General features: G+C 37.7%; 2 protein-coding genes across 3 annotated transcripts; both read right to left on the bottom strand.

Moving 5' to 3' along the window:
• Positions 1 to 2,024: 2,024 nt before the first annotated feature.
• On the bottom strand, positions 2,025 to 3,378 carry LOC116132671 (transcription termination factor MTEF1, chloroplastic). Its single transcript, XM_031418338.1, has one exon. The coding sequence runs from the start codon at positions 3,163 to 3,165 to the stop codon at positions 2,254 to 2,256; it is 912 nt and encodes a 303-aa protein (XP_031274198.1). The 5' UTR covers positions 3,166 to 3,378; the 3' UTR covers positions 2,025 to 2,253.
• Positions 3,379 to 3,868: 490 nt separating this feature from the next.
• Positions 3,869 to 18,306, bottom strand: LOC116132656. Of its 2 annotated transcripts, none has more exons than XM_031418324.1 (8): positions 18,170 to 18,306; positions 11,201 to 11,450; positions 10,995 to 11,118; positions 9,748 to 10,094; positions 7,849 to 9,637; positions 6,147 to 6,394; positions 4,982 to 5,088; positions 3,869 to 4,492 (listed from the first exon to the last, which is right to left on the bottom strand). In XM_031418324.1, the coding sequence occupies exons 1-7, from the start codon at positions 18,223 to 18,225 to the stop codon at positions 5,017 to 5,019; spliced, it is 2,886 nt and encodes a 961-aa protein (XP_031274184.1). In that variant the 5' UTR covers positions 18,226 to 18,306; the 3' UTR covers positions 3,869 to 4,492; positions 4,982 to 5,016. The 2 variants fall into 2 exon arrangements, with proteins under 2 accessions (XP_031274184.1, XP_031274183.1); XM_031418323.1 differs by having other exon boundaries at positions 3,869 to 4,618.
• Between the last annotated feature and the right edge of the window lie 740 nt (positions 18,307 to 19,046).

Here is a 19,046-nt window from a genome sequence, read left to right on the forward strand (position 1 = left end):
ATATCTAAAAACTTCATTAACCTTTTCAACTGGATCGTCGTCGCAGCAAAGAACTTTCCGTCGCCCCGGTGAAGAATTACAGAACCGACACCGCAATTACAAAGTCAGCGTTGCCGCGGCGAAGAATGAAATTCAAACATTCACCAATTCTCAACCAAAATCAAGGCAAACACTGAACCAAACCAACTCATCAATCCCACTAAGGGTCAACCAACTTAAAATAACAACATGCAAGCTCAAATGAGAACAAATCAATAAACATTCAAGCAATACAACACAATTTAACTATGTACCTCAAGTGGGGTGTTACAGGTTGGTTTTCGGGTTTTTCTTTAAACCCGAAAACCACCCGATCAAATTCGGTTTCTGCATATAAATAACCGATTGGGTGTTTTAAAGCAGCATAATCAGTTCATACCTTAAATACCTCTTCGGGTTATTCAGTGGGTTTTCATGTGCTCACCCTTACCTAGGGCTGTAAACGAGCCGAGTCGAGTCGAGTCGAGCCGAGCTTTGGGCTTATCGAGCCCGACTCGTTTACAACAGTGTCGAACTCAAGTTCGAGCTCTAGCCTGTCGAGCCTCAGAATTGAGACTCGAACTCGAGCTCGAGCTCGATAAGGCTCAGTCAGGTTTATGAGAAATTATTCTAGTAAATTTTGTTTAAAACTGCAGCTGGTTTATTTAGGTTAACTTTAAAGAAATTATGGTAACTCAGTCCGTGGATTAGCATAGCCCACTTGCCAAACGGAGCGTCATGAAGCAACAGAGATACAAAGTGTTTACTCTTACTCAAAGTCTCAAACAGCTGCCATCACTATCTGACTTTTCCTTTCTTTCTTTATTAATCAATCAATCAATTAATTTATTATTTACATTCAAACAAAACAAGAAACAAGAGGAAGCAACAAAGAAAAGGAAGATGAGATTGAGAAAGAGAAAGAGAAAGTCGCAGCTGCTGCTCCTCATCTGGCAAAAATGGCAAAACAAAACCCAAATCAAACAATCTACTCATCACCCAACTCCAACTCCAACAATTAGACGATCCACTCACAAACAAACAACTAACTATCACACATAGGCACAGCAAACTAACTTGGAAGTTTCAGAGTGTCTGCACTGCGATTTTGGGCCTCCTTTTCCGGTTGCCGAGATTAGAGATGGCAACGGAGATTACCGATTTTAGAGTGTTTGGTTCGCGATTTGGGATTTGGAGGTCTTTGATTGCGATTTGGGATTTAGGGCAACTGGGATGGGGAACTGAAATTGATGCTCTGTTTTGGTGTTTCGTGTTATTTCAAATTTGCACTTTGGGGGGGAAACTGTCATTTTTTAAAACTTTTTTCACTGGAAAATATCAGTTTAATACTGATAGTTTAAAAAATCACCAAAACACCTTGCGTAAGTGTACAGTGCTTAATCGAGCCGGACTAGGCTCGCGAGCCCACGAGCCGAGCTTCACTGTGTTCGAACTCGACTCGGCTAACAAACCGAGTTCGAGTCGAGTCGAACCGAGCCTTATCGAGCCGAGCTCTAAACGAGCTTTTATCGCGCTAAGCCGAGCAGGCTCGCAAGCCGACTCGGCTCGTTTACAGTCCAACCCTTACCTACCATTCTTGTTCATCATAGCAAACTTTGAACTTCGTTATCTACGTAAATGAAAAATAATCTCCTCAACTTTGATGTGTAGAAATTTGGAATATGAGAGCGAAACTAATAGACTTTAATGTGTGAAGAGAAGTGCCTTTGACTTGTAAAGAGAATGTGTGTAATACTTGCTTATATATGAATGGACATTTCTGTTTTGAATTTCTTTATTTTTTTAGAGTTTGATGTTAGTTTTCAATCGAGTCCTGAAAAAGGGCTAATCAATATAATTTCCTTGTTAATAATAGTTGCGACACAAAGAAGATTAAAGTTAGATAGTCATTTTGTTCTTATTACATAGACCAATACAATACACTTTGCAATAAATGAGAAGCAGGGAGACAGGAATTAGCTTTTATCATTTTGTTTACAGTATCATATTGGCCAATTCGGTAATCTTGATTATTACTCGATGTGTTTTATTGACAGCTCGATCTCCATAAAGTAACAGCCACATTAGCCAACTTGATGGCTTCAAAGCCATGATACATACGCTACCTTGTTCGAGAAAAAAAAAAAAAAACGCAATCACAATTACAAAGCCAAAATAGCATTAGCTTTCTGTTACTGTTTACAGAGACGCAATTGGCTATGACTAGGAGACTCATCAACTGCCTCGCTTTATCAATTCATTGAACTCTTCATCGGTGCTCTTAAGCATGGCTGGCAAAGACAATTTCACCCCACTTTTCACACTCTCAATGTGTCTAGGCTTGATTCTCTTTTCCAAACTAAAAGCAAAATACTGAGGAAAATGTTTCAACTCTTCCAAATCCCCCTTTATCACCTCAACAAAGTACTCATATTTGGGCTTATAATTATTTTCAAGACTGAAAGTAAACAGCGCCGGACACCTCAAAACCATAACCAACGCCTCATCCCTCGACAACCCAATACCCTCTAAATACTTAAGCTTGGGAATCAAGGTGTTCTCTACACTGGAAACTAACAAAATCGAGTCTTGATAAGCCAAAGTTTCCAAGTCCTTGAACCCAAGTCTTTGAAGAAAAAACAAAGCCGGTTTGAGTTGGTCTCTCACGCTGGAAACAAGCAATCTTGGGCACTTGTTGATGACCCTCCTGAAGTTGTGTTCTGGGACTTTCAAGTCTTGTGAGAGGAAGTTAAAAACGGGGTCAATGTCAGTTTTGATGTTCGCGGTGAGGAGTTTTGGGCACATGCCGAAGATTCTGGGCAAGTCCTTGTGGCGGATGCCTTTGGATCGGAGGAATGAGATAATGGAATGAATGTAATGAAGAGGGGCTGAGTGGAGAGAAGGGTTAAGAGACAAAACCTTGCCTGATTCAATTCCCATGATTTCAAGAAAGATGATTTTTTCTTGGATTTGGAGGGAGAGATTCGCATGGGCTGATAGGTAGAGTGGATGATTTTGGAGAAGACTTTTGGGTTTGGTAGCCAAGTGGAAACTCAGTTGCTGCTGGGAATTTGAGGGAGAAGATGATTGTGATTGTGATTGTGAAGAAGAGATACAAAGAGATGAGTGTAAAGCTGTTGCTGACATGGTGTTTCTGTTTAGAGAGAGAGAGAGAGAGATAGATAGGGTTCTTCTTTCCTTTAAAATCTAATCCCATTGGTTTTATATGTGGCTTTACGCAAAATTGATTGGTTCAGATTCAGATTTTGTAGATTATTTGGTGATGGATTTGAGTGGATAATGGAGATCCGCTGTTTCCAACAACATGATTTCCTTTTATTTTTTAATTACCGGGATGAACCTGGTGTTCCCCTTTTCATTGAGTTTACTTTGTTATCCACCTATTTGATCTTTCTTATATTTTTTGGGTTAATTGCATTGAAAATTTGAAACCTCCTTTTAAGTTATCAAATTTTATTAGACAATATTATTTTGATTTACGAGATCAGTTAATATTATTATACTTGTTCGTTTAATTTAGTTTTTCATAATTTTGCAAACAATGGTTTGATTATTTTTAAAGGATTTCTAATATTTTTTAAAGACATTTTTGATAATTATAAAAAGATTTGTACTACTTTCTAAACAATGCGAATTTGATATATTTAATTCTAAAGAATCTCACAAAGAAAAATAAAAAATAAATCATTTACTAGACACACAAAAGATTGATTGACACTTAGTGTCCACGCATAGTCAACTTTAAAAACGTTGAAAAGACCTTCTTACCGTAGTATTATTTATATTCTTTTAATAGACATGTTTGACCTTGATAATTATGACAAAAAAATTATTTGACAGAACCACTTTCCATTGCTAATAAGAGCACATAAATAAAGCTTGAACCCAAGGTTTTGAGAATTAATACATGCTTCCTCACTTGGGCCATTTCAGGTATAGATGTATTAAATGGCAACAGACCTAATAAATTCCAAATATTGTAATCTAGTAACAATGTTTAATTTATTTGACGAATGGGATCACCGGAGCATCTTCAGTCATCCACACCTAAGATTAAATTCAAGGCATGTTCATGAAAATATAAACAATGAGGAGCATTTTCTGCATGCAAACTATCAGCCTCCCACGGCTTCTTATGGGCAAAGAAGAATAAGCCTAAATGTCATTTTACAGATTAACTCAAGCTAACAGTCATTCAGATCTAAATGGTAGTGTTGTATTCTTACAATTATTAGTTGTAATTGAATGCCAATGTTTAATCTATCATCCTGGAAAATCAAACAAAAGAAATTTCGGCACTGAATTTATTTAAGTTCTTGATCCTATGTTCCCGGTCACATTTCTCACTAACCATTAAATCTTAAATAACCAAAACAAACTTTTGAAGAAAACATACGAGAGATGGATAAGTTATGTAGGGAGGACAAGCATCTTCTCGAATGGCATAATTATCCTGCCACAAAGAAAGGAAACTTTTGGAAAAGGTAAATGCCAGAAAGTTCCACAGCACCAGCAACTCTTATGGCAACCAGTGAAATTAATTTCCGATATGCTTCCAACATGGAATGCCATTCTGATCCTACACATCACATATGATTGGAGGCGTGTGCCATTACTAATTTTGCATTCATCAAACACATTTACCACAAAAAGCGCAGCTTCTATGATATAATACATAATGAAATTTACAAGTAAACTTGAATTTCAAGGGATTCTTACCACACACCAAATAATCTAAACTATGAAACTTACATGATGAATCTTTAAGAAAAAACTATTCAATTTTTTATTTTTTTTAATAAAAAAAATGTAATGATTGTTTGTGGCAAGTCAATTTAGGTCCATTATGCTTTCATTATAAAGTGCTGCGATTACGTTAACAACGATGCATGCTACAGGAAGATGAGAGCATTCATTATGTGAAATTAGAAAATGCACTTACCAATAACTATCGCAATTTTGCTACCCAGATTTATATTAATGCTGCCCATGGCTTTTGCTCATGGAGTGCCGTCGAAGGAGCTTTCGACCAGGAGTTTGGTGATCATCCTGCATATGGAAATCATGAGAAATACATATTATAATATAAAGATAAAGAAAAATCTGAGTGTACAATCTTTGAATAGAGTAATACAGAAATAGACAACCACATTACAAAGGAACAAAGAGAAAGAAATAACAGTCATGCTGTAATTAGTCTACATGGTTTCCTATTTCTTTTCCAAAATCAAACTTATGTATTCTAGCTCATCAATTTGCCACATCATAAACATGAACGTTGGCCAAAAGAAAAATGAAAACTGTCTGACTATTTCCATATCTTCCTATCCCAATTTTTTTGTCCCCTCTCTAAAAGAAAAGCAGAATGGAACTTTTATGTTCCCATATTAACCGTAAGGCCTTCTATTACCAACATAGCTTTTCAAAGAACTTTATTTTATTTTTCTTTCCAAATAAACTATAAACTTTGCTTTAAGAAGAATTGACACATTCAATTATTAAAAAAGGGGATTTCAAATAATAAAATCAACAAGGCAAATCAATTGCTTCTCCATTAAAGTGAGCTTTTCACAGAAGAATCTCTTCTAGGACAGACGTAAAAATTAATACTAAAGTATACAGTTACTGAAGACCTTATAAGACTTGGGTATCCTATGAGAAATGTAACAAGGGGAACCCAGTTACCAAGATGCCTAATATCAATTGTTTCTCATAGTAGTTTTTCACTGTGAGTAGCATATGTGTATTCCTTTCAAGAGAAAAGAACTGTGTCAAGTGCCATAAACACAAAGTTTCTATCTATTGTGCTTTAGAAATCAGAAGTTCAAAGGAAAAATTTTAACAGACCATTAAATTACAGTCCAGCAATCGCCTGGTCAGGCCAATGTAACAATCAGCAATTCACCTAACTACTTAATGCTTAACTGCAAACCAGATTCAACACGCGGCACCTGGGAATGGAAACTCCAAATTCCAATTAAGTTAACATATCTACCCAATCCTCTGGCCATGAATGAGGACAATGAAAGAATTCCTCAATCAGCATCACACGGAGACAAAAAATTATGTCTTAAATACAAGGCATTGGTGCAATTAAGACAACAAACCTTGTATAAAGAGGCTGCTGACTCAGACTGTACTGTCTGTATAGGAATATGCCCCAGTGATCGCAGAGCATCCAGTGCATCCAAGGTCAGCTGCCAACCACAAAGGGCAACAGCATCAGCATTGTTACTAGATCCATAACAGCCAGCAGCAGCAACATTCCCATTCACCCAGGGGCAAAACTGGTTGTGATGGACAATGGGATCGAACTCTGTAGCTTCTTCATAATTGCTTTCCCCTTTTGGAGGCCCTGAAAACTCTTGTGTTAATAACATGTCAATGGCAGGAGGAAAAAACAGAAAACAACTGCGAAGTTTGAATCAGCAAAAATGAACATAAGCATGAATTTATTTGAACCAATAATAATTTTAGAACTAATGTAAAAACAAGTGGTACATCACTAACAGTCTCTCAAGTAGGGATGAGAATGTACTAGGTTATTAGTTCAGCTCAATTATATGCTGAACATGACATATCGTTAATTATGGATTTAGCAATCAGTAAATCATAAAGAAGATGCCCAGGAAAACAAGAAAAAGTTGTATAATGTTTTATTGAGTTTGTTGTTAAGTAATCGTGACTTGATTTTTTATACCTTTAAAAACACATTTTCTTAAATTTTAGAAATCATTACCTAATGTATTCGCAAATCAAAGAAACTTTTTCTAAAAATAGTATAAAAAAGCATTCTCAAATCTTGAAAGCAAAATTCAATTTTTTTGTTCCCATTTTTTAAATTCTTTTTGAAATAAGAGTTTTGCATAGCAATATTCAATTATTCCTAAGATAGACTTATTAAACAAAATTCACTCAAATTATTAATTTTAAGGAACTGCCTGCTAATATCTCAAGATATAATAGCTGCCTTAACTGTAAATGGCACAACCCTTAACCAAACCCTCTTACTAAAAGAATGCTGAATGCAGGAGAAGTTGGAACCCAATTCAAATGGTTTTTTTTTCAAATTTGCATGTCCATATTAACTGGGAACAGCTTGAAGAGAAAATAACGTTGGCATGAAGGAGAGTTTATTTAACTTAGCAATATAAAGAATAATAGGACAGATTTATATCGTACTTGGAGTGACATGATCAACAACTGTTCCACTAATAGCAGTTGCATTATGATACATGAAAAATCAAATGGTCAATAACAGTACTAACCATCAAAACTAGTCAAATGGTTTAGAAAAATGTGATTTCTACATATCCAAAACCTAAATAAATACATCAAAAAAAATAAACAAACAAATCCTACGGAGAATGTTATACTTTGCTACCATCTTTTGGGTCCTCTATCAACTTAAACTTCTGACACTAATGGCTACTTAACACAGTATCAACACCCCTGGGTGGCTGGTAACCACCATGCTAAGCCTGGGGTAGGATAGGGTTCAAATATGCTTTGGACAGTGACCCACCCCCTATCCTTTAAACGCCAGCTTGACCTAATCTATCTAAATCACCTGATACATTTCTGTTTGGGCTTTGATCCAATGACAAGCTCATCTGACAGCTTGTGTTAGAGCTTAAATATTATAATTGGACTATTACCTACAACTTAAGTTTTTTGACTTAGTGGTCACACGACAATCCTATGTTCTCCTTCCCTAAAGTGGAACGCCTTAACTGCCTAGCCGTATATTTGAGCATCAATACAATATTACCCATATATTAACCATATTAAAAGGTATGCAATATTTACCTATCCCATTTGCATCCACATAATCAGACTCCGGATAAGGACAATTGTTTGTAGATGATGATTTTCCAGTCTTTGTAACCTCATTTTTGGCTGTATTGTATCCAGAATAGATATTAGCATTACAAGAAAGAGAAGGGTGGGCACTATTTTCCTGGGCTAACTTGCCGCTCTGACTTATCTTTTCTCCACTTTCAACTGATTCTGCCTTGACAGAACCATCAACTTTTGAGCCACTATCAGCTCGTCCAACAGAACGAGACAGCATCTCCTGGCTGTCACCATGTGGGTCTTCCCTATTTATTTCATCAGGGACAATCTCATCCATTAAACCAGGATCTGGAGCAGATTCACCTGTCTGACCCTGATTTTCAGCATCTTCTGTTCTTGGTTCCACATCACCAACCACACTATTGGTTCTATGGACAGAGAAATCAGCACCATGGATTTCAGCTTCATGGCTAGCACACATTCCGACACTCCCCCCACTAATTCCAAAACTAAATCCATCCCTAGCCTGAGCTGTCACAGTTTCTGCATTGAAAATTTCTTCACCGTCATTTGTACTACTGATACCCATTTCTCCAGGAACTGCTTCAGCAGCTCGTCGGGAATAAATACTCTGCTGAGCTTGATTACTATAATTCAATTCCGAAGTGTCATTCATGTCAAAAAATCCATATGTACTAGAGGAGGGAAAATGAATGTCATCAACATCCCCAGGAGAATTTTCTACACTTTCCATGGAATCATCATCAGCACTGTGACATATTGTGTCCATTGCAATGACAGATGATGCACGCGTTGAATCTCTAGTTGATAGGACTCCTGCAGCTTGGTCACTTCCTTGTCGAAACAAAGAACCTCTGTTGCCATCTGCATGAATTTCCAAACCCACTGAATGGCTAGGACCAGCTCCAGATGATGCTCTCAAATATGGTGAACAGTGAGTGTCAAAAATATCAAAGTCACGAGCACGTTTTGAAGGGCCAGCTGAATATTGTTTACCATCAGTAACTTCATCACCATCACGATCAATGACTGTTCCTTCAACACTATCAGCCTGCTGCATCCTTAAATGTGGTCTATCATCTGAGCTGCCACCTATTTCTAGGCTCCGCTTACGAGAGCTAGGGCCCCGTGACTCATATGATGCGGCACGATCACCAACCTCACTGCCTGCTGGTTGCCCAATCATTAGGTCCCTTCCCATGTCTACATCATGAACATTTTCTGACATAGCTGTCCTGTCCACCTGAGTAAAAGGTAGACCCCCTGCCATTGTCAAATTCAAATCAAATTCAGTATTTTGTAGCAGTTTCCTCTCATCTGTTGTTGCCACTTCATCACGATCCTCTGTTTGTTCTTTCTCTGGATCATCAGCAGCAACCCAACCACTAATTCCACTGGCTGCACTTACTCCACGGGTCAGTCCCATCTTTTTGCTTGTATCAGGGATATCAATGTTGTTTGACGTAAATCGGGCAGGTTGAGGAACAGTTAAGAAATCTGATATTCTCACAGTTGCACCACATAAAGTACAATCCAACAAAGGTGATCTATATTCAAGTCTGGACTCAACAGCTAATATTTTGTTCTTCCCAGTGTCCCTTCGGGCTGAGGCAGAAAGTGTATTTTTGCTTCGACCTGGATCCTTTGATAGATGGACCTGTGCCTCAGATGGGCCAAAGGAACATCCATCTCTAGCTGATTGAGCAGAATGTTCTTCACAATCTTGAACATTTGGCAGCCATCTTGGTTCCCAACCACATAGACTTATAAGCTTCTGTGCCTGCAAAAGAAAATAAAATATGGAAGAGGCAGAATTAGAACTTTATAAAGCTTAGAAGTATAAGAAAATAATAAACTACCAGCAGGAGCAAAAACATAAATATATCTTACTCGAGAATACAGGTAGTAGGCTCCATCACGAGAGGTTTCAAGTTCTGGTATACTATCAGATTTTACATCTACTTCCCCAGCTGTCAGATTCTGTGATTGGGACAGAAAGTGATCAACCTGTGGGCCTCGCGAGACTCGCATCTGCTCAATTGCACATGTAGCTACAATAGGAAGAGATTGAAACTGTAGAAGTCCATCACATCTATCCTTATATCCCCCAATTAAGGCAGATTGGGGAGTTGGAGGGAACTGCACCAAACTTTCTGGACAATTGTTTCCTCTCCAAGGACAGTTGACCTTGTGACCGCCATCGAGCTGCTTGGCAAAAGCTTCACCAGCCTCTTCAACTTCAACCATAAATTTTGTAGGTGGAAAAAAGTAGATAATAATGAGAAGATTAAAAGAATCAAAATTAGCAAAGGACAAGCTCATGTTGCAGATATTGATTTAGAAAATAAGCTTTAGAAGGGAGAAAGGAACAAAAAGAGCAACATGGCCTTACAAAAGGCAAATGAAAATAATAAAAGCTAATTGTCCTTGGGTATCCTAGAATATGAATCACTTATAACTGTCAAGAGCACTGACTTCCTGAAGCCCAAATCAAATAGTCCCCAGAGAAAACAAGAAAATTTCAGTTGGATGTCAATTATGCAATAATGACCTTTCGGATTTTTTCACTTATCATAACCAAATAAAAGTATAGTACAATATTTTTGTTCCTTGAACAACCAAATTGTGGCTTAAAAAATAAAATAAAATAGAATACATAAACAAATCCAAACACTGACACATCACAAGCTTGTTCCTCTCAGCAAGTAGCCATACACTAATACACACATAGTTCAAACACAAATGAACACTTATCAGGATATGTTTCTTAGCAACAGCAAAAAGCCACAAATTCAGAAGCTCTTTCTTTCAAATGTTCTTCCTTCAAATTCTCTCAGTCTCCTACAGAACTCCATCAAGATCTCATTCATAATATACTCAATGAAACCAAATAGCTTCTCTCTCATCCAACCATCTAATGGCAATAGTCCATTTATGTCTTCCCAAAAATTCTACAATTATCCTACTACTCTTCCCAGTAATTCAAAAAACATCATACTACACCAATTGGAAAGACAGCCCACAGTTTTTCAAAGTTTCGCAGGTCATCCCACAGAGATGATGTATTTCAGGAAGCTTTAAAGGAGCGAGAAAGAAGTATTCAAATAATGAAGAATACTCGGATTACAATAGCTAACCTTCAGTAGGCATCCAGGATGGTACCATAACAAAATTCAGGCATGCACCACATGATTCGCAGGCAATTCTATCAACATCAATATTCATCCAACCTCTTTGAGCACAAGCCAGTGAACTGGCAACCTGCAAGAAATTTGAAACAAACAGTAAGATGCCCTTAATGCTGGCTAATAGTATTCCCTCATACCAATAGAAATGCCCATACCTTAGGCTTTCCAAACCAATTTGAAGGCTTAAAAGTAGCCAAGCGCCTTAGTAGATCCCCTCTCTCCCATGGTCTACATGAAGGCCGTGATGATCCAAGAACAGAACCACCAACGCTCGTGCTTAATGAAGTCCATGGTGGTTGGGAACCAACACAAGATAGAGACGCTGCTTTAGAATTATGTCCATGACCAGACCATTCTATACTGCCAACATTGGCTGGAACAGCGGGAGACGATGCCCCAGCAGAACTAAGAAAAGGCACACGAATAAAGTATTATGAACCAGAACATTACAATGCAGAATATAAGTATATTTATAATGCTTTAAAAAAGACTAAATAAACAAATAAATCAAAATTTGAATAGACCTATATACCCTAAAGTACTCCCGAACTGCTAATGTACACATTTCTTCCACTCCACAATAGCAACAATCTACTGAATATCCGTCCCCACACAATCTCTAATATTTTTTAAGAATTCACAAGCTTCAAAAACAATATATGGAATTCACGAGACCAAAGTAATGATTTTGAGATAAGGTAACCTCTTTTCAATCTCCTTTTACTTTAAAAGAAGAGTAATTGGATAATTCAACAAACTCTAAAGTAGACATGGATGTCACAAGTACTCACATAGTTGAGATGTTGTCACCAGTCATCATGCATAAACAAAACAAACCCCCTGATATTCAATGAAATAATAGGCAGATAATACTATGGGGAAATAAGCCCTGAACCTCTTCATTGTATGGAAGGTAGAGGAGAGTGATAGGCCTGTTGTGCATAAGATGTACACACTTAAGAGACGTAATAGGCATTGAGGATAGTTTGTTAAGAAGTTAAGGTCCACGTGGCTGTATGTGTGATGTGGGTGCGAGAATTGTGTGAGTGAGGGGTAGTTACGGGAAAACTTAGTATATATTGTTGAGATTTAGCAAGAGAGGGTCAACCATTCTTTTAAGAGTAAACAATGGAGGTCCCTAGCTCCTCGAAATGCTAGGATTATCCGGCTAATGTTCTTATTTCATTTTCTTCTAATCGTGATTTCCAGATTGTTTGATTAATATACAGATTGAGGATTATTCAGAATTCTTTGTTTCAGCTTCAGTTCTTGTATTTTGGCTGTGTGTTGAATTGATTTGCAGGTAGTTCTATCAATTGGGTATCAGAGCCAGGTTGGGGAATGGTAAAATCTAAGATGGAAAATAGAATGGATAATGTGGAGAAGGAAATAAAGACTGTGAAGGACGACATGGGTATGTTAAAAACCGATCTGAGTAGTGTTAAGGAGTACCTAACGAAGATGCGTGAGTTAATGCGAATAAGGGAAGAAAGAGATGAAAGACGTCACCGAGAGAAGGAGAAATCGTCATCGACCTCTGAGAATCGGAATTCCGACGATGACAAGGGCCAAGAACGTGATGTCAATGGTGAAATTGAGAAAGAGGATAAAAAGAGTCGTAAGCTAGAGCTGCAAATCTTTAATGGTGATGACCCATTTGGGTGGTCCATTAAAGCGGATTGATACTTCGCCATTAACCATTATGAAGAAGCGGAGATCGTAGAAGCAGTAGCGGTGTGCATGAAAAGTCGAGCTTTGAGTTGGTATCAATGGGTTGAATCCAAAGCTCCATTTTTGTCTTGGGAAGCATTCAAGGCAGCTCTGATTGATCGATTTCGCCCATCATTTAAAGGATCTGCGTATGAAGCTCTAGTGTCTTTGAGACAAGAAGGAACGGTCACTGAATATAAAGAGCAATTTGAAGCTCATGTTGCGCCATTAAAGGAGTTGGGAGAAGAATTGCTAAAGGGAATTTTTACTAACGGATTAAAGGAGGATAACAGGGTAAAGTTAAGGTTGAGCCAAACCAACACATTATTTGGGTTAATGGATCAAGCCCATCTAGTGGAAGAGAGGAATTGGGTTATGGAGAGAAATAGACCCAAAATTAACAAAAACCAAGTTGGGAGAATGAAGTCTTACACTCGGGTCAGCCTAAACCCAGATCTGCCACGCCCAAATTGGTGGAATACCAATTCAAAATCGCCAAGTCCAGGCTTCATTTCGTCAACCCCCAGCAAGAGTTTCGATCATAAAGAACGATCAACTGAGACGACAGCATCCAATCACAGGGGAGATAATTTCCGGCGACTCCCTGAAGCGGAAATCCGATACAAGTGTGAACGTGGGTTGTGCTACCGCTGTGATGAAAAGTTTGGTCCCAATCATAGGTGTAAGACAGGTCACTTCAAGTGCTTCTGCTCATGGATGATGAAGCTTTAGATCAACCAAAACCCGAGAAAGAACCAAACAATGAGTCCAATAACGAAGGTAATCCATTAGCACTCTTAATGAATTCTATCGTGGATATTTCTTCTCATAAAACTCTGAAACTTGAGGGCCACATTGGAGTTGAGAACGTGGTTGTGTTGGTTGATAATGGGACATCATACAATTTCATTTCTTATGAGCTTGTGCAGAAGTTAGGATTGAAGGTGGATAAGGGGAGATCTTTTGGAGTAATGGTGGGAAAATGGTGTACCATTTGGGGAGAAGGAATCTGTAGAGTAGTTCGGCTGAAACTCTAGGGAATCGAGATCCAACAGGAATTTTTTCCTTTTAAGCTAGGCGGGGCAGGTGTAATGTTGGGGATTACGTGGTTAAGCACTTTGGGAGATGTGAGTTCCAACTGGAAGAGGCTAACCATGGAATTTGACTAGGAGGGAAAAAGAGTAATATTGCAAGGAGATCCCTCGTTGGTGAAGGCGGAGGTTTCATTTAAAGCAATGGTCCGATCTTTGCAAGCTACAGGGACTGGCTATGTAGTCGAATTTGGGGCTATAGGACTGAAAGAAGAACCAGTGCAAGAAGGAATAGATCTTATAGTATCAAGGGTGATAGAAAATTATAACCATCTTTTCGATCAAATCACCGAACTCCCACCCCATAGAACCCACGACCATGCCATAGAACTTCAGCCAGGATCCAAACCCCTTAATGTCAAGCCATACAAGTACCCATACTTCCAAAAAAACGAAATCGAAAAACCGGTAAGGGAGATGTTGACTGCAGGAATTATTCAACTGAGCACTAGCCTTTATGCAAGCCCTATCCTATTAGTTAAAAAAAAAGATGGGAGTTGGCACTTTTGTATGGACTACAAGGCATTAAACAACCTCACAGTACCCAACAAATTCCCAATCCCAACGATTGAGGAGTTGCTTGATGAATTGGCTAGGACTACAGTATTCACTAAGTTGGATTTAAAATCGGGATACCACCAAATCAGGGTACGGGAAGTAGATGTGCCTAAGACAGTCTTCCGAACTCACGAGGGGCATTACGAGTTCCTTTAATTACTCACATTTTCTTAATTGAGGGGATGGAAAGTATTATCCGATTTGGCAAGAAAAATTATTAGGAGACTTTGCCGTGTATGGATCTTTTCCTCACCTTTAGAATTTCCCATATTAGAAAAATTTATGATGAATCTTTCTCCTTCATTGTTCGAGGGCTTTAAATTTATGGGCAAGAGCTTATTTAGAAGCTAAGATGTCTTGAGCTGTCCTACACTCTTGTGATTCACATCTTGGGGAGAATGTAGTTGCCTTTGGAAGAAGAAACTAACCCAAAACCTTGAAGATATATTTTTTCAACTCCTTTTTGAGGATTCAGCTAGAAAAAAATAATTTGAAAAGAGTGCAACTTTTCGCATCACTTTGGGCTTCAATTGCTAAGGAGTTTTAGGATTCTTATTTCTTTTTTATTAATCTCAATTGGGAAGGGATTTTGAGTTAATTTTGTTTAGTTTGTGATCTACTTTATAGAGGTGAAGTTTGATTACTCAAAGCAAAAAGGGCATAGATTTGTATCCTTTCTCTAGCTTACCCTTTCTTTGTAGACACCTAGTCCACAATTGTTATCTACTCACCTAGTCCACAAGTGATTATAGGCCTATCAGTTTAGTGACTAATCTCAATAAGATCATTGCAAAAGTTCTATCTTTGAGACTTTGGGAGGTGCTTGTATACACAATCGCTTTAGTCCAAGGAGCGTTTGGTTAGGGACAGACAAATTTTTAGATGCTAACTAAATTGCCAATGAGATTGTTGAAGAGCATAGACAGGCTAAGAGAGATGGATTTTTGTTCAAGATTTACTTTGAGAAAGCCTATGATTATGAAGACGGGATTTCTTAGACTTTGTATTAAAAGCAAAAGGTTTTGGACAAAAATGGTAAAAATGAATTAGGGGCTGCTTTAAACCTACTAATTTCTCTATCTTTCTAAATGGTAAAAAAGGAATTAGTTAAAAAAAGGGACAACCATGATCACCAAGATCTGGATCAGAATTCGGACCAAAGGGAAGATTGAGGCTTCAAGAGGGCTTAGACAGGGAATCCTCTATCCCAATTCTTAATTCACTTTGGTGGGGGATACTCTTAGTGAACTTGTTGATAAAGCTAAGGACTTTTGAGGGTTTTGTCTTAGGAAAAGATAAAGTTGCAGTCCCTCACTTACAATTTGCAACTAACACTATTTTTTCCATTCTAAGGGTGAAACAAAGTTTCACAACCTTCTTAAAGTTGTAGATCTGTTCTGTGCTATTTTTGGTTTGAAACTCAATTTGAAGAAAAGTGTTTTTTCAAGCATCAACTTGCGAGAGATAAAACTTGTCAACCTTGCATCTTCCATTGGTTGTGAAATGAGAGGTTGGCCCATGAAATATCTTAGACAAGCTCTTGGAAGAAACCTAGAGCATTGGCCTTTTGGAATCCAATCTTAGAGAAGGTGGAGAAAAGGTTGGTTGGGTAGAAGAAAGCTTGTTTATCTAAAGGAAGGAGACAAACTCTCATTTAATCTAATATATCTAGCCTTCCTATCTATTATATGTCCTTCTTTCGGATGCCTATTTCGATTGCTGAAAGATTAGAAGAGACCATGAGAGACTTTCTTTGAGAAGGATTTGGAGAAAAGAAAAAAACTCACCAAGTGACATGGACTTTCGTGACTCAACCTCACAATAAAGGTGGCTTTGGGATTGGTAATCTTGTTAAAAAGAAACTAGGCCTTGCTTAGCAATTGGCTTTGGAAGGATTCCCTCTTGAAACTAACTAGCTTTGTCACTCAGTCATCAAAAGCAAGTACGGGTTGCACACGGAAGGTTGGGATACCAAAAATGTCAATAGAGATTGTAATAAATGCCCTTGGTCATCTATTTCTCGAGGTAGCAATTTGTTCCTCTCTCATGTGAAACTAGTGGATGTTATTGGATATAAAAGTTGGTTGATTGACAAGTCATGAAAGTTTTCCACTACTTCTATTATCAATAGTCTTATTGATAATCTTGATTTTTCTTTTTTTGAGCCCTCTAAAGTGACTTGGAAAGCCAAAGTTCCTAGCAAAGTTAAGGTGTCTGTGTGGACTGTTGTGCTAAAGAAATTCTAACACTAATGATTTGATTCAAATTAGAAGACCTCATATTTCTTTATCACCGAACTGGCGCATCTTGTGCAAAGAAGACTTTGGGAGGATAGAACCACTTATTTTTGCACTACCTCTCTGCTAGATTTTTGTGGAACAAACAGCTTAAGTGGTTCTTTGGCTTTTTTAGAGAGACATGTTGCCCTGGGAGGCAGAAGAAAAGATTTACTGTTGTGGAATGGTGCAATTATCGCAATTTTTTGAGTAATTTGGTTTGGAAGAAATAGGAGAATTTTTTAGGATACAAGTGAGGAAGAGATTTGGTCCATGTGGGATAAAGTAAAATTTAGGGCTTCTCTCTGGGCATCTTCTTATTTCCTTTACTCAACAAAATTGGGAAGCTTCAATTACCTAGCTATTGAAGATTTTAGTGCAAATTTGATTAGGGATTTTTATTTTTAGTGTTGAACATTTTAGAATAGGAGAGCTGTTTTCATTGTGTACTGTATGAACCCTTGGGTTTAGGGACAGCTTGTCCTTTTCATGTCTTGTATACCTTTTTTTTGTAAAGAATCTTAGTTCAATAAAAAACTGCATCTCCTCACCTTTGACTAATTTAATATAACTCTATAGTTTCTTATCCAAGGAAAAAAAGTAACTGCAATTAAAAGAAAAAAAAGGAGTATAGATTCTCACAATTTTAGTTCAACCGAAAGTCACAGCTACATACATGCACAATTGTATGATCTCAGCGAAGTTTCCAAGACCATTCGAAACTAATGCATTACATATGTACAACTTCAAATCTAAGTCTCATTTCATAGAAACCCAAAAAAACCAAGCCACCAACTGACCACAAAAAGATCCAAAACCCTACAACAATGAGATCCTAAAAATCAGAACTAAAGCATTATCATTCAATACATACAGCTTCAAATACATAAGCTTAATTAAGTCTTCAAAACTAATAAAATTCATTTAACTTTGAACGCTATTCATCTTGCAACAACCAATCAGCAGAAAGTTAAAAGCTCTCATATTTAACCTCAATTTAATTTCCTCATTTTCCAGGCAACAAAACACAAGCTACAGCTACCAGTCCTAACAGAAGAACACCCAAAAACCCAAAATACTAATCCACAATTATCTTTCTTTTTTTTTTCCCCAAAAATGAGAACATTATGATTGTTTTCGCTGTTCTACTTCCCTACTAGTCAATGCCTGCATTTGTCAGATAAAGCAAGGCTCCAAATAAGATAAAATTGAATTACTTTAATCTAATTCGACCCACAAACACAAAATTTCAGAGTCGAAAACATAAACAGCCATTGAGTTGGCTTTGAGAATCCCAGCAATCAAACAAAGCAGAAACCCACAAGTTCAACCACTAAAACTCCCAAAACCCTAACACACATTAACCAAATTAACAGAGACCAGATAAAAAAAAACCCTAGTTTCTAAAAGCCAGTAAAATAGTAGGAAAAACCCTAAATTTAGAAGAAAAAGATGGGGAAAAGGGAGTATGAGAGATGATTAAACACACCTTGCAGCAGGAGTGGGATCCATGGTCCCTCCGGAGCTGATAACTTCTTCTTTCATCGTTTTTGAAAAGTTTACGAAGCGAAAGATATAAATAAAAACAAAGGTAATAACAGAGAGAAGGAGAGAGAGTGTAAGGTCACTCTGTGTGCCGCGTTTTATAGCGAGTATCAATTTCCTGGGGCGTATTATGGATTGTCAAAACTCAGTCACGTTGGCTTGTTAGCTTCGGCTTATGTGGTCCCATTCAACAATTAAAAGCAAAGCTAAAGTAAAACAATTACCTATATAAATAATTTTAGCCCCAGGTTATCCAAATCTATAAACACCGGAACAACCTCTTAACTAAGGCTCGGTTTGTGGGCCTCTTCGGTTCATTATTTTCATCCTATCTTATTCCATTATTATATACAATCATATGCAAATGCATATTTGTTTCAATATTCAATTTTTTTTTTAAATTCAACTCAAAATATTTAGATTATTTTAACTCCCTAGGTTTGTTAATTTAACTAAACATCCCAACAATAAAAGTTTATAAATTAACAAAAACACCCCCACTCACCCACATTTACCAGATTCTAACCACTACCATTAGAAATTGACTAGAATCTACCATAATACGCACTACCCTGATCTGGTTTTTTCTGGCCAGATCATCAGTTCTAGCCGTTGACGGCCAAATGATGGTCATATCGTCAACGACCAGATGTGGCCGAATTTGGCCGTCAACGGCCAGATCTAGTGACCGTAGTCTGGCCGAAAGCCAGATCGGAGCACTACCAGCCATATCTAGCTAGTAGTGCGCCATTACAGTAGATTTCGGGTGGTGACCGGAATCAGGCAAATGTGGGTGAGAGGGGTATTTTTGTTAAGTTATA

This window comes from Pistacia vera, unplaced genomic scaffold (genome assembly GCF_008641045.1).
Source record: "Pistacia vera cultivar Batoury unplaced genomic scaffold, PisVer_v2 Contig259, whole genome shotgun sequence".
In the NCBI taxonomy this organism is placed as follows: Eukaryota; Viridiplantae; Streptophyta; class Magnoliopsida; order Sapindales; family Anacardiaceae; genus Pistacia; species Pistacia vera.

What these genes read in the sequence shown, in the direction of transcription:
- LOC116132671 (XM_031418338.1), bottom strand. Translation starts at nt 3,165, where the DNA reads ATGTCAGCAACAGCTTTACACTCATCTCTTTGTATCTCTTCTTCACAA.
- LOC116132656 (XM_031418324.1), bottom strand. Translation starts at nt 18,225, where the DNA reads ATGAAAGAAGAAGTTATCAGCTCCGGAGGGACCATGGATCCCACTCCT. An exon ending in ATCCTGGATGCCTACTGAAG is followed by an intron (nt 10,095 to 10,994) that starts GTTAGCTATTGT and finishes TTATGGTTGAAG; the next exon opens with TTGAAGAGGCTGGTGAAGCT. An exon ending in CCTACTACCTGTATTCTCGA is followed by an intron (nt 9,638 to 9,747) that starts GTAAGATATATT and finishes TTTCTTTTGCAG; the next exon opens with GCACAGAAGCTTATAAGTCT.